This window comes from Atta cephalotes (genome assembly GCF_000143395.1).
Source record: "Atta cephalotes unplaced genomic scaffold scaffold00001, whole genome shotgun sequence".
Taxonomy (NCBI): Eukaryota; Metazoa; Arthropoda; class Insecta; order Hymenoptera; family Formicidae; genus Atta; species Atta cephalotes.
In genome coordinates this window covers 681,538-696,310 of record NW_012130065.1, presented here as the reverse complement: position 1 = coordinate 696,310, position 14,773 = coordinate 681,538, and the positions used below count along the sequence as shown (strand labels likewise).

Sequence of the window (14,773 nt, the reverse complement as noted above, 5' to 3'; positions counted from 1 at the left end):
ACTAATAAATAATAACTAACAACTACTACGTCGAGTATATATGTGTGTGTGTGTGTGTGTGTGTGTGTGTGTGTGTGTGTGTGTGTGTGTGTGTGTGTGTGTGTGTGTGTGTGTGCGTGTGTATAATATAAAAGAACGTTCAAGAATATACTTGGTATTTACGCTGTGTTGAATCTTGCTGCTTGTATAAAAAAAAACGACGACGATGAAGTATATTGAAGGAACATTTAAAAACGTATGATTGACTCGGCCTCTCCCACATCTTAAAAACCACACGGCGACTCACACGCGCTCGCACTTGTGCTGCACAAAATGCGATTTTTGCTTTTGCTCAGCGTTCGCGAAGGCGTAGAAACGATAACCAAGAAGGTTCAGTGTATACGTGTGTGTGTGTGTGTGTGTGTGTGCGCGCGCGCGCGCGCGTGTGTGCGAGCGTGTAAATATTTGCAATTAATTTGCAAGATTTTAGACCGCGCGCTTGTGCGAAGAGAATCCAATCCAATCATTAAAGAGCTTCATCAATTTCATGCTTGCGAAAGATATCTCGCCCGCAATGATTTTGATTTGCATTCATATTTGACAGTGATGTATGGATAAAAAGTTTTCCGGCTTCCTGCTCAAGGAAGCTTTTCACGTGGCTGGAAAGAGTATGACTTACTTTACACAAGCTGGAGTAATGATGGTGCATTATAACGAAGTATAGTGCTGCACATCCTTTTGTCACGCGACTACGCTTTCTCGAAGGATTCATCAGTGGAGCGTTATAGTCGCCGTATAATTATAATAACAATGTTCTAACAATAATATTAATATAATAATAAAATTATAATACTAATATTAATAATATTTGCAATTATAAGCTAGAAAGAATCTCTAATGACTTCGCGAGTAGAGCTTTGTGATTAGGCGTTTGAGCAGTGTCTAGACACGAGAGAAACTAAAAAACCGCGCTTATTCAATTAACAACTAATCAGTTACGTGATTTTCGCGTCATCGTCACTGAAATTGTCACCGTCAATACTTCGTCGGATTAGAAGGGGATCGAGAGTAAGCGAGACTGCTGTAGAGTGCTTTTGCTTAAAATTGATTTAGAAGCGGCGATTTGCAAAAATTGTCTCAACAGTTCCATGTTCTCGGAGCGAAGAGTGTCGTGTCGTGTCGTGTAAAAGTATTAAAACACCTCGTAGTTCGATAGAAACATGAAAAACAAACCGATATGCATTGTACATTCACAACTCACGCACGCGTACACGCATCAAATGTATTTTCTTTCTTTCTATCTCCATCTCAACTGTTCGTCTTCTTCCATCAGTATGTGTATATCCGTTCTTTCGTGCCCTTAGGCCGCTCACGTTCTCTCTACGATGCAGCGAATCGGTTTGCGGATCTGTCGACTCACTCACGGACAGGCTGGTGATGGACAAATTTATAATCGACCGTGCGCTCGTGTGTGACAAACCAATCCTCTATTGTAGTGCAATCGAACGTACGTTCACACTCGTAAACTTACTTGGTAAAAACGCGCTCAATTATTTTCTCGGTATACTTCCTACGACTCCTAGACGCTCGATTAGAATACGATTTACTCTTGGAAAAAAGTCCAAGCGATCGCGCTTTATATACGCTCGCGCGAATCGTCACGGTTTAGTCTAAATTTAGTGCGCTCGTTTAGTGCGCGGTGATCACTACCGAAAAGGCGAAGAGAGCCTCTAAATATATTGACTTCGAAATCGCGATGTATGTGTTAAAAATTTTCTTCTGCTCGCCCATCAGGAAGTAATATACGAATAAATCATTCGTCCTACGATCTGTGGTTTTCTCTCTACGGTAATCGACCGCCCGATGCCTTCATCTGATTCCCGGCAACCTTGGGAATCGCGCCAATTATCTTGACACGATTCTGCGCTATTGTCTGCTGCTGTTGTGTTTGCTGTTTGTTATCGCAAAACTGCGGCGGAGGTGCGAACACCACCACTTCCTGGTCTTGGCCGCCGGCAGACGGACCGGCGTTGAATTCCGGCGGAGGCGGTACGAAGAGATCATTGTTCTGCTCTTCAGCATCAGCTTCGATCGGAGGCGGTAACTGCGCCAGGCTAACTGCGTGCCTGGTCAATAAACCGCTGCCTCCATAGCCTGGTCGTTTGGTCTGATTGCTCTCTTTTTCGATCGGATTGACGCCGGTTAGCAGAGTGCCTCCCGGTATCGAGTGCTGGTTGCTTTCCTGATTAGCCAGATTCCGTGCAGCGGTATCGTCAAAGCCCATCGGTGGACCCACTGGCACATCTTGATCTGAGCTGACGCCGCTTGAGCTGTTGTCGCCGTCTTCGACGAGCGATTGCTGCGTTTGCTGCAAGAGAAAATCGTTCGGATGACTCTTGGACGACTTTAATTGCGTGCGCACTTTCTGAATCTCCTCGACACTAAACGAATGTGGTAGCGAACCACTGCCCGAGGAACTCGAGCCAGATGTATTGGAGTTGCCGGATGTTTCTCGCGTTGCTTCCAGCTTCTCTCGTGCCGCCGCCTTCTCTAGCTCCTTCGCAATCTCCGATTCGCCATCTTCATCTGTTTCGTCTTCGCCTTCATCGTTTTCCGACTCCGACAAACTGTAATCTGGTTCGGGGATTGGCGGCGCCGAGGAAGGTGGTGTAGGTGTTCCATTCGCGCCGGACACGATCGACGAAAGATTTGTGACGGACGAGCTGGTGCTCACGACAGTCTTCTTCTTTCGCTCACGAATACCAGCCGTGCTGTGACTCCTGGTGGTTTTCAACGGTTGTGCGTACTGATTGTTGACCGAATTATTACTGTTTCCGTTATTGTTCATATTGATATTGGTATTCAATGCCTGTTGGCTGCCGGTCGACTTGAATGTTGTGCTGCTCGGTGTGCCGCGTAGACTGTGAGACTTCCTCAGATGTGGACGATTAGCCGGTAGACTACGCGAGCGATATCCAACAGTCTTCATATCTTCTGGCGAAGCGTACAACTTTGCGCTATTCGACGGCCGAAAACTCGACATCACTCCATAAACACCATCGACTGTAGCTGCTGCGAGTTCTGCGTGTAATAAATATAACAATATTTATCTTATGGTGCAACAAAATATTGAAAGAATGAAAATATTATACTGTATTAGAGATATATTTATTTTGATCAAAACCTAGAATAAATTATTTTAATATGACGGGGGGTTCTAAAATAAAGTTGGCAAAAAATGATTATTACCTTTGACTTGCTGGATGTGCGCCATATTATCGTAAACCGAGGCTGGCGTAACGACGTCTGGCACGTTTGCGCCAACATTTACCTTGACGACTTGCCCGACCGGCGGAGGTGGCGGCGGATGATTCGGAGGTGGAAGCCCATTTCTACCGTTTAGAGCATTTACGTCTTCCTGACTTCTATGACATTTGGGTGCCAGAAGGGACGATGACTGCGCTTGCACGTTGAGATCCGGTGTGCTATGGAAGTCCCTGTGAAGATCGGAACCGCCGCTCAAGCCACCAAAGAAGCGTACTCTTGATTGCGACTGCAAACGTAAGAACAAGAGGCTTGTATGGACTTGCAAATACCGACGTCATCGTCTTGCTAACTTTGAAAAACTTGGAGCGTGAAAAATTTACAAAATTGCAATTTAAAATTTCGTGAAGAGACGAGAAATAGAGTGAAACAAACAGTAAAAGGAGAAATATGATACAAGGGTAAAAGCATATTCCTGCTAAGCGTGAACTCCAAGCTACCGTGATCAACTACTATTACTGTCTTAGCAAAACGTCATTTAAGTGTTAATATTATCGAATACTGCGAAGAAAGTAGTTATGTTCTTTTACGTATTATTATTAGCTTTCCATGCTTATAGAACCAATCCTGAAAAGCGACTTAAAAAACTGAGCAAAATCGCTGAACTTGGTTAAATGCAAATGCGGCAATTAGTTAATCATACTTGAGGCGTGAACACGAAGCTGAATGGTGGCACCTAACGTCCTCGCGGACGTCAGATTTCTTTTCATTTAGCAAATGGCTTAGTCACCTGAAATCATGCAAGCCATGGACGAGCTAGAAACAAAGTATTTTCGATCAGTAATACAAGTAGTAGTCCTCGTCATCTCGCTCGCACCAGGACCGTCCTTTGCTGTGCGCTCGCACCGGTTTACGCGCAAACTATAACACACGTGCAAAAGAAAACAGCCACCATTACCATTGCCCAAAGAGAGGAGGGTTCACCGAACGCCGGACGACACTTTCGACTTTTGGACTTTGACGACTCTGGTAGACTTTTCTTATGGGATAATCTCCTTAACCATCGAGTATTGCATCAACGAATTACCATCGATGGATATGATACAAGGAAAATAAGTAGTGAAAAAAACGTGTCTATTAGATTCTATAGGATGATTAAAAATATAAGTTGTATCTAAAGGGATGTCAAAAAGTTCGATCAAACTACTAATGGATGAGATGAACAAACAAACAGACAAATAAACAAATTAATAGCTAATATCTAGGGTAAATTTCATCGAAGGACTTATTGTTAACTATAGGTTAACGTTAAAAAGAGAAACGCGAACGAGAAAGGGCGAGTGCGAGCTCGTAACTGAGTGGCAGGTCATCCTTACTTTGCCCTTGCGCTTCATCTCCGCCACGCTCGCGTACACCCTGCCGGTCTTGGCGGGCGACGACGGATGCGACTTGGTGGATTGACCAGTAGTAGTCTGAAAGTGAGAGGAGCTCATCATGGACGAACTGTATTGACCACCGGCGCTACCCTGCTGTCGCTGAAATAGTTCCTGGAAGAGAAATTAAAGGACGAAGCTGAAGCCTCGGTCTCGTCTCGTGCATACAATGCCATTCAATTTGAGGACAACGAGCGCACGGATAGATTCTGTGATCGAGCGAAAGAAAAAGAGAGGGAACATGTTCGACGCGCGTGCCACAAGCGGATGATAGATAATTACTTCAAGTTCTGCGGCAGTGATTCTGCTGGAGGTCGGACGCGATCGGATACTAGCTGTTCTCGGTTGTACTGGTGTGTTCTGACCGGTGTTTGGTCCAGTTGATGGCTGCTGCGGCATGTGAATCGATTCCGCACTACTTGATTTCGCACCAGTCGATGCTATCTCATCACGATCGTCTCTTTCGCCTCCTCCTTCTACGAGAGACATCACAAACACGAAATCATTAAAATATATAACACGATTGTTTCACAATGCCTACTATACATCAGATCGATCTATTACCTAATCCTGCGACCATTGATCGCGCTCTCGCTCGTCCCACGCTTAGCGTTGTCTTCGGATCTCTTCGAGGCGGTACAGGAGCTGGAGACCTGCCAAGCGTACCGCCGATCACCACGTTATTATTACCCTTGCGCGGCAAGGTTGCATATTGTCTCTGAATCGGTTGACTAGTTGGCAATGCGGCTGCCGACTGGGAATTCGGAAGACTGATCACCGGCGAGACCACGGTCATTCGCACCAACTCTCCCGATTTCCTTATCAGATCGACCACATGTTCGTGCGAAGCCGTCGTTACGTCCTCGCCATTGATCTTGAATAATCGTAAGAGAAAAGTGAAATGAAAAGTGAAAAAAAAAAAGAAAATATAATTTAAAGCATATAAAATTATGAAATTCTATACAATTTTTATAAATAAAATAATTTTTATATTTAGCAGTAAATTAATATCTATAAACTTACTTGAATGAGAAAATCTCCTTTTCGGAGACCTGCTAAGTCAGCTACACCTCCTTGATCGACATCATCTAGATATTGTAATGCTGGATATTTGGCTGACGGCGTGAGTTCCATTAGTGGCGAAGTAGCCTTGGCGCCACGCAATACGAAGCCGAAACCTTTCCTCGAACGATGAAGAACAACAGTGCGGGGCTCCGACGTGACACTAAGAGTTCAAAGTCAATATTGTATCCTTCATAAATTAAGAACGAGTTAAAAATGATTGAGCGTGGAACTTACGGTTTCTTTACTTACGGTTTCTTTAATCTAGGTGCGGTAGCGAAGTATTTGTGTTGTGATTCTCTACGGCCTAGAACTCGATTTCGTCCGTCCCTGGCAGGTTGTGGACCCAGAGGTATATTCGTGTGGCGCAGCCGAACTTCTTGAACGCAATGGGCAGGGAATAGACCAGTACCCTGCCCGCGTAAGACTCCCTCCAGGAGGCCGCAGTCGGTCGCACCGGTGACTGTTAAAAATAAAGAAACAAAAACACGCTTGCAATTAAAAAAATATTTCTGGTCGTTACCTATAAAACAGAAATCGAGAGAGACAGAGTGAGACGTTTGTCGTCCTAATTATACGGTGTTAATGACGATGTCATTGTTCAAATGGGGAAAATGGAACATCATGAGACATCGAGCAACATTATGTCATCGTCGATTACGAAGTCAACTAGACGAGAGGAATACATTTTGTTGGATTTGCCTGGTGATGTACCTTCAAGGATGTCTCCTTGATTGATAGTCAGATGACCGGTGATCCCGCTGCTGTAGTTCTCCACGCAGACCACCGTCGTGCCGGGAATGGATAATGAATTGGTCGTGTCGGACTGCGAGGTTCCCACCCCGGAACTGTCGCTGATCACGTCAGACGCCGTGTCGCCGAGGCTCTTGTCTAGAAAATCGACAACGATCGGATATACTCAGCGTGATGTCTCGTGCTTCGCCTCGCATCGCTTTACCGAGCGATAAACGCCATGCAAAAAATCGAAATCCTTAAGAGAGACAGAGAAAGAAAGAGAGAAAGAGAGAAAAAGAAAAAACGGCTAACTCTTATAACGCTAAATCAAAACTTCAGCGCACTCGGCCTCAGGAAAATCAATTCAATTCGATTCGCCTATAGATTGTGTCTACGACGGCAAAGAGCTCTAGAAATCGCCAGTCGCGTCACATTCATCACATCCTAAAATGCGGTCGCTAATGAAAATAAGCGCAACGTGTCTTTCCACGAGCGAGACCTCGCCGAATTCGCTCGCTGGATTGGCAAGGAAGAGCCATCAATTCGGATCTCTAATATCCTCGGGGACACCAAAAACGGAAGCATGCACGAACCATCAAAGCCATCGTCCGATTAACTCTCTCATCGTGTCGTTTGACCACCTTTGCGTACCGCCGCCGGTTTTTGGTGGTGATGGTACATATATCATGACGATGGTCCGTCATTTTAAGTGCGATATGCTGAGCAAAAGAAACAATCATCCGCTTCCTTATATTTTTGGCAGTTGGCTCTCTTGTGGAATCCGGGATATCTACCGATGTTCGTGTTTTCGCTGTTCGTTCGTGGATCATTGAGGAGCAGACTTCTTTGTTCTGGTCCCCTCACCATCGTAAGGGCGCAGAGGGTGGGTTGAAGGAGATAGAATGAGAAAATAATAGTACCTGTGACGATGCTGGCCGAGTCTTCACCGGACGGCTGATTGCTGCCTTCGGACAAGCTCGAGCTGGCCGAGCTGAAAGGTGCTAAACTCCTGCTGCTCGGTGATGGCGATGGCGGCATCTCCATCTGCGATCTATGCATATCGAGGCGATGTTGCAGCTCGAGTCGGTGCTCTTGCAGCCTCGTCAGACCCTCCATTCTCAAGTTCGAATAATTCTCCGCGGCGCTCGGTAATCTTGAAATGGTGCGTAACTTTTAGGGTACATCGGCGATCGATCGCGCTTCGCGCCGATCAAGACCAAGATTCGCGTGGCGATGCAAGACTGCATTTCTTTTTTCTTTTTTCTTTTTTTTTTCCAGTCAGCCACACGTAAATCGGTTCTGATCAGGGTGAAGCATCGATGACCGCGCGAGCGTACCGAACGAACGTTGTTGCTTGCGAGTGTCGACCGAACTCGAAGCGAGAATTATCTTTGTCGAATTCTGATGAATCTCCCCGGGAGAGGAGAAGAGTCTTTTCTTCCCTCCCACATGTCCGCTCTCGCTTTAACCACGCGATTTTATCGCGTTTTGTCCAGCGATCGGCGGCGCTCGCGCACGATTTTCTTGTCTATGCTTACCTCACGTTAGGATCTCTCAAGGAATTTGGACTCTGGTACTCCGACGTCAGTCGGTGGCCGTTCTGTTCGGACGGTATTCTTGGTAAATCGTTTCTGCTTGATTCTACGGACGGTACTCTGCCGAGGCTTCCATGGTGGCTCGACTCGGTCGTCTGACCAACGATCGTGATCCCACCACCGGTGGAGGGATATTGTTCCGTGGACGGTACTCTGGTCAGGCCCACCGCGGCGGTTGGGTACTGCTCCGTGGACGGTACTCTGATCAGCGTATTAGTGGTCGGGTATTGCTCGGAGGACGGTACTCTGATCAGCGTGGCATCATATCGCTCGCCGGATGAGGCTCTGTTAAGCACAGCACCAGGCGGCGCGTATTTCTCCTCAGACGCGACCCGAACAAGTATGCCAGACGACGGAGGTGGTGGATACGGTTGTTCCGTGGACGGTACTCGGTTAAGACTCACAGTCACTGCTGCGGTGGTAGCGTATTGCTCGGCGGAAGGTACTCGCGTGATACTCGAGTACTGTTCCACTGAAATGGTTCTGGTAAGGGTACCAGTGGTACCACCACCGGCGCTAGACGTCACCGCGTGCTGTTCGGTGGACGGTATCCTGGTGAGGGTGCCCAAATTGCTCGCTGAGCAGCTCGTCGTCATCATTGAAGAAGTGCCACTGAAGGCCACCGAGCGTCGTTTCGGGTTGTAGCGTGGCGGTCCTTTAAATGGTACTGGAAAATCGCAAGGGTTGCAAGGTTAAGTAAAGAAAAGATTACTTAGCCTTACAAGAGAAAAGGCGCGAGCAATGTATTCTGCCGTCTTCTCAGACGAGCGTCGACACGAGTCTTCAGGGGCGAAACATGAAAATCATATCGAGCGATTAATATTGCATTTGGATTACGATCGTTCGGAAAGAACGCGAGCTAGAAATGCTGAACCCTAAACAGTTAAAAACTTTTCTTGATTCCAATCAAATATATTCCATATGTAATTCTATATTAATCTAATTTCGTATCTTATTGTATTTTGTCAAGATTCATCAAATTTTTTTTTAAAACCTGATGATCTAATAGCACATCATGTCACCTTAAAGTTCTGAAATCATAAATAACGAAATCATAAATACCGCTTGTACTGTCTAGGGTTAAGAGAATAAGTTACACGTGTATAAAGAGCTGCGCGTTACACGATGAGGACAATATTTCGTGACCGAAACAGCTATCGAACAAATTACTTAATCGACACGTGCGTAAGTATCGCGACAGCATTTATGCGTCGTTTTTATCCTCGTTCAATCGACATGCGAGTGTTAGTTGCGTGATTTATACATTATGTTTGTTAAAACGAAGAGTTACAGCAAGAGCTCCGAAGACTCCACTATCGATCTTCCGATGTTCCGACACGGAAGATCATCGTGCGAGATTTTTGCAAAGCGATCTTACAAGCGGTCGCCGTGTCGCATACATAAGCACGCACGCATACACGCGCGCACGCACAATGTTATTTCATGATGGCGACGATGATGGTTATTGGCTTCTTCCCGGGTAACAACCAGATATTGCACTCGTCGTTTTAGTACCGACATGTACAGGGCGTCTCGGGATCAATGAAAGAAAAGTAGACGATGTTACGTCTTATGAAGTTGTCGGCGAAAATACTCACATACTAATCATTTTCAAAGTATAAGCTGGAAATTGGAAAATCACTCTTTAAAGTTAAATTATTTAACTTTAAAGAGTAACGAAAACATATATCATTACAATATCATTAAGCTAACCTAGAGCGAATTTTATTTTAATAGAATTTTTATTTGAGATTTAAGTGATAAAGTATTAAAATTTAAATAACGTTAATGCTTTCATCAATTCCGGGGGATACTCTGTACAGACGGAAAAGCTGTAGAAAGCACACGCAAGGATAACGACTCCATCCCCGTTTCTGTTGTATCCGTTTTGTGCGATACAATGTGCTCGAGATTATGGGTAAATTTTGTCGGAATACGTCATGTGCACAAACGATCGACGTCGCCATCGTCAAGTCATCGGAAATGTGTTTCTTCAGGTTCCTTGCAGGCTTTGAAAACTCCAACGACTCGCGGGGACCACGTCGATTCACAACGTATCTCGAACTACCAAACATTACTAGTCAAGACATTTTTGCAAATTCAATGCTGCCAGAAAAAAAATCTATAATTCAATACGTCATCATGTTCCATACAACGTAAAAATATGTTCGATTTATATATTGCCGAACGTTTTTAAATAAAATTTAGTAAAATATAAATAACTCAGGAACAATGTAATGATAAAATGTTCTTTAAAATCCAACAGAATATTCTAATTCAAAATTTTAATCAACTAATTTATTAGTTAATTATAAAGTCAGAAAATTATTGAAAACATTATTTATTTAAAATTTGACATTTGTTAATTATAAGGAAAGATACGAGCTTTTCCGATCCGGCAACACTGATTCATTCGACAGTGAACCAAAAATACAGTACCATTAGTTACTGGAAAGCAATCTATCAAGAAGTAGTGTCGTTACTTTTTCGCGATATCACAAATGTACTCGACGTCATACACGACCATCACCACCAAAAATCCCATGACAAATGATTATAAACCTTTACGTTACTCGTCACACAGCACAGACACAGGTAGATAGAGTACATTGACACACATACGTCACGCTCACAACGCACCTCGCGTGTAATATACAAAATTTCAGAAGCACCCTTTAAGTAACTACAATACGATACGAGAGAAACTACCAACTGATGCCTACCTCTATATTACAGGAAAAGCAGCGTGCACATGCTCATGCCATGCTCGACTATAATAATGCCACATAAAAACATATATGTTTTGATCACGATCTCGTTTCTTATCAGATAACATTTGTGAATCTTATCGTCGCACGATCGCGGACATATACGACTTTATTTCAACGAACTAATTGCAGATATTGTTAGATATCGGCCTCAAAATACACGATATCGGCAATAATCGCAACATCACGATAATTAACTTAGACTATTTTCAAGGTTCCGAATCATTTCAATTATCGTACTGATCGCGAAGATTGTATCAAAAATAGTATCGGATTATATTAGAAAAATTCCCCAGACCCCCCTCCCCCCCCCAGACTTCACACCGTCATGCTCGTCGCTAACTCTTGATGTTCGGCGCAGAGTTTTAACTTATCTAATAAACGTATTACACGTACACGTTCGTGAAGAGGGGATTAGAATCAAATAGCCACGCTGATAGTTTTCGCGGGTGTGGCGATTGAATATGGAAAAATCTTGTCGAGTAACAAGATTACGGTTATCCGTCTTCTAAGCCTGTTCGTCCCATTTGTGATCCCGGAAGGATGATCACCGTTCGGCGTTATCATCGTTGCGCGAGCAACGAGCTGACGGAACAATGTTCAAGAGAAAAAGGAAAGATAGAAAGAGAAGCAAGAACGCAAATGGACGAGGGGGGGGGGGAAGGGTAGAAAGATAGAAGAGATCGTCAACGTCTGTCGTTTATTCTTGCAACATCATGCCTTGACCTCTCCAAGCAAGTTTTCTGCGTCCGGATATTCGCGCCCCCGCATTCCTCGCTTCTCCTACTCATCGCGGAAGAACGATAATTTTTTACATTTCGTGCGACGTTCATAACTCACCAACTTCCTCCGATTGATAATTCTTGATGACTTCGGCGAGCTCCATGTTGCCCGCGATTACGGCGACTTGGTACGGTGTTTGGTTCGCGTAGTTGAGCGCGTCCTTCTGCGCGCCCCTGAAGAGTAGCTGACGTATGCACGAGGCGTCCGTGTTATTCACCGCGCACACGTGCAACGGCGTGTTACCGGACGCGTTGCGTGCGTTCATGTCAGCGCCATAGAAAAGCAGGTGGTCCAGATGCTGCACCAGATTGTTGCGACATGCCTGCAGGCATACGACAGAGTAGGCGCGTATTAGGCGCGGAAATCGTTCAATGGAGTTCAAGCCGCATTCTTCGCTAACTCGTAACCAGCACGTTCTAATTCGAGTATTTTTTTTCTTATGCGAGAAATTATGAATGAACTCGTAATGGCTCGCTTTACGAGAAATTAGTCTTACAAAAAATTATTAATCTCATTAAAAGATAAGATTTCTAATCTAGTTGTTATTAAAAAATTATCATAAAGTATGCAATGCGTTGAAATCTTATTAATGTAAAAAGATAAAACGAAATCTTATGAAAAATTCATTGAATTATATATAAGAATGTTCGTAAAAAAAATCTGATCCTTCCTACACTCTTTTATTTTTAATATTGATATAAAACTCCATTTGTTATCCAATAAAAATCTACAGAAAGAAGCACAACCTGATGAACTTCCTGCCAGCCCTGGAGATCCTGAGCTCCTATCGTCGCATGATCGTGAAGCAACGTCTCGCAGAGCATCGGATCGGTCTTGTAAATGACACTATAATAGAGCGGCGTCAAGCCCTTGGTATCCTTGTAATTTGGACTAGCACCCAGTTCCAGAAGCGTCTTTACCGCCTCCAAACTGTTCCGTTCAACAGCACGGTGCATCGCTGTCAAGCCCTCTTTCGTTCGATAGTCCAGGAGAGCACCGCCATTGACCAATGCAATTATAACCTTGGACGGTTTTTTCAAGGTCGTTGCCAAGGTCAAAGGCGTCTCTGGAATCGAGAAAATTTTTAATGATTGTTTTAATGAGCTCGTGATATTTTTCGTATAAAATAAAATATATAAAATATTAATTTTAATTCTGAAATTTTGTATATACTATTATCTGTATGATAAAATATTATACAACTTTCAGTTTCATAAAATCCAAGTTTCATAATAATCCAATAAAATGATTACATAATAATTATCTCAAGATAAATATTTGCATGTCTCGTTGAGATGGAATTGGTAAAAATCACGTTCTAACTCACTCGTAAGTCATTTTGTAATTTTCTCGCAATTATGCATGTGAATTACCTCCTGTTTCCTGACAATGGAAATTAGGATCCAGCCCCTTGCTGCACATTTTCGCGATCTTCTCGACCTGACTGCTTTGCACATAATCCAATAACCTTCGTAAATTCGTCCTAGTGTGCATAGCCTTGAGCTGTTTCTCATCCAAATGCAGCATCTTGTAAACTCGCCTTTTATATTTAAGCTGAAATTGATTTGGCAGTGATATAACTTACACTTTCTAAACACGCGATCTATTGCTGTTAGAATGGCTATTAACAATGTTCATCGCTTTCCATCTCATCAATGTAAAAGCGTGAAATTTATTGCACGCTGCTTGACGCGAATTAATTATTTCTATATTACACGCGATAATGTAGCGGATCAAATAAAATCGTAATACCTGTCGATAGTAAGATACTCGGATATTTCGCTATCCGACTACTATTCGTCGCGTGCAATTTGTCACGGTATAGATCAACAGTAGCTTCTAGTAGTACTTATGTAAATACATCGCGAGGGAGAACACTGCGCATGGCTATCGTAAATGTATCGTAAATGTATCTCATCGCCAGATCGTCTCACTTGGACGGTTATAATTACTTTCTTACAATCTACTATGAATACGTTCATCACGCGTATTTCTCTGTTATCGATGAATACGCAATAAACCGGATGTGACATAAGATGTAAAGTACAGCTATGCCCTTAGGAGAATGAAACTCACGATTTATTCTTTCTTCCTACATTATATATTTTTTTAAATGCCGATAAAATTTTTATTGAATTCTCTAAAAATTAATAGGAAAATACTTTTTTTACATCTCCCTTACTTCTCTTATAATTTCATTTTTTTAACTTTCTAAAATTTCTTACAATTTTTTAAGTATTTAAATAATATTAATATATCGTAATGGAATACTTTGGCTCAAAATCGAGGTAATTTTTACATAAATTTAATAATGTTCAGACATTAATATCCAAAATCATATCACATTACACTATCTAGGTGTTAGTAAAATTTGGGTTGAAGTAGCTACTTTATAGTATCTATGTTTGATTCAATTTATAAAAGCAGCTTATTTTTTATTTAATCACGAATAATACAATTGGGACAGTATTGTGAAAACGGTGTCGCGAAGAATTACGTCTCGTCATCTATCGCGCCATTTCTTTTCGACGCGACCGCGTGGCCGCATTGAATGCGACCAATAACAGCAAGATAAAGACCACTGTGCCAATGCGTACAGTAACGCCGGATGCGTAAGTGCATCCGCGCTGTCATCAACATCGCGCGGATTGCATCGCGCACACATCAGCCGGTTTTATCGCGTTATGAATGCGGACGGATGCGCTGAACAGTAGCTCGACCTAACGGTACCGCTTATCCCAACTTAAATACTGACAGAGAGCGAATATCGAGCGAGATTTGAGGATGAAAAATGAGAATTAAGCGATGCGCGTTCCTATCTTGCCTATCTATACGCAATTTACGAAGGGTTTATTCACTTCACCAAGAAGCGAATATGTCAAGTGGATAAAAAAAGCAATCATAGTGAAGCAGCAAAGTAAGTTTTTACACCGAACCGGCGAAGTATATCTATGAGATGAAATCGAGAAAGAACACATAATTTATGCTGATTTTGAACAGATTCTTCAATGTTGCGTATGACGAGTTTGCCTGAGATAACTCTCTCTCTCTCTCTCTCTCTCTCTACTACTACTACTACTCTACGTACTACTACTACGTAACTACTACGTACTACTACTACTAACTACTACTACTACTACGTACTAACTACTAC

At 43.1% G+C, this 14,773-nt stretch overlaps 1 protein-coding gene across 1 annotated transcript in view; it reads right to left on the bottom strand.

Annotated features, from left to right (window-relative positions):
* Positions 1 to 1,822: 1,822 nt before the first annotated feature.
* Positions 1,823 to 14,773, bottom strand: part of LOC105626175 — a 38,887-nt gene continuing 25,936 nt past the window's right edge. Inside the window, exons 5-17 of the mRNA XM_012207517.1 lie at positions 12,993 to 13,173; positions 12,366 to 12,685; positions 11,677 to 11,941; positions 8,012 to 8,735; positions 7,394 to 7,626; positions 6,453 to 6,629; positions 5,991 to 6,201; positions 5,700 to 5,901; positions 5,241 to 5,550; positions 4,959 to 5,152; positions 4,620 to 4,790; positions 3,229 to 3,532; positions 1,823 to 3,060 (exon numbers count right to left, since the gene is read on the bottom strand). Of these exons, the coding sequence (XP_012062907.1) occupies positions 1,823 to 3,060; positions 3,229 to 3,532; positions 4,620 to 4,790; positions 4,959 to 5,152; positions 5,241 to 5,550; positions 5,700 to 5,901; positions 5,991 to 6,201; positions 6,453 to 6,629; positions 7,394 to 7,626; positions 8,012 to 8,735; positions 11,677 to 11,941; positions 12,366 to 12,685; positions 12,993 to 13,173 (4,530 nt within the window). The remainder of the gene's footprint in view (positions 3,061 to 3,228; positions 3,533 to 4,619; positions 4,791 to 4,958; positions 5,153 to 5,240; positions 5,551 to 5,699; positions 5,902 to 5,990; positions 6,202 to 6,452; positions 6,630 to 7,393; positions 7,627 to 8,011; positions 8,736 to 11,676; positions 11,942 to 12,365; positions 12,686 to 12,992; positions 13,174 to 14,773) is intronic.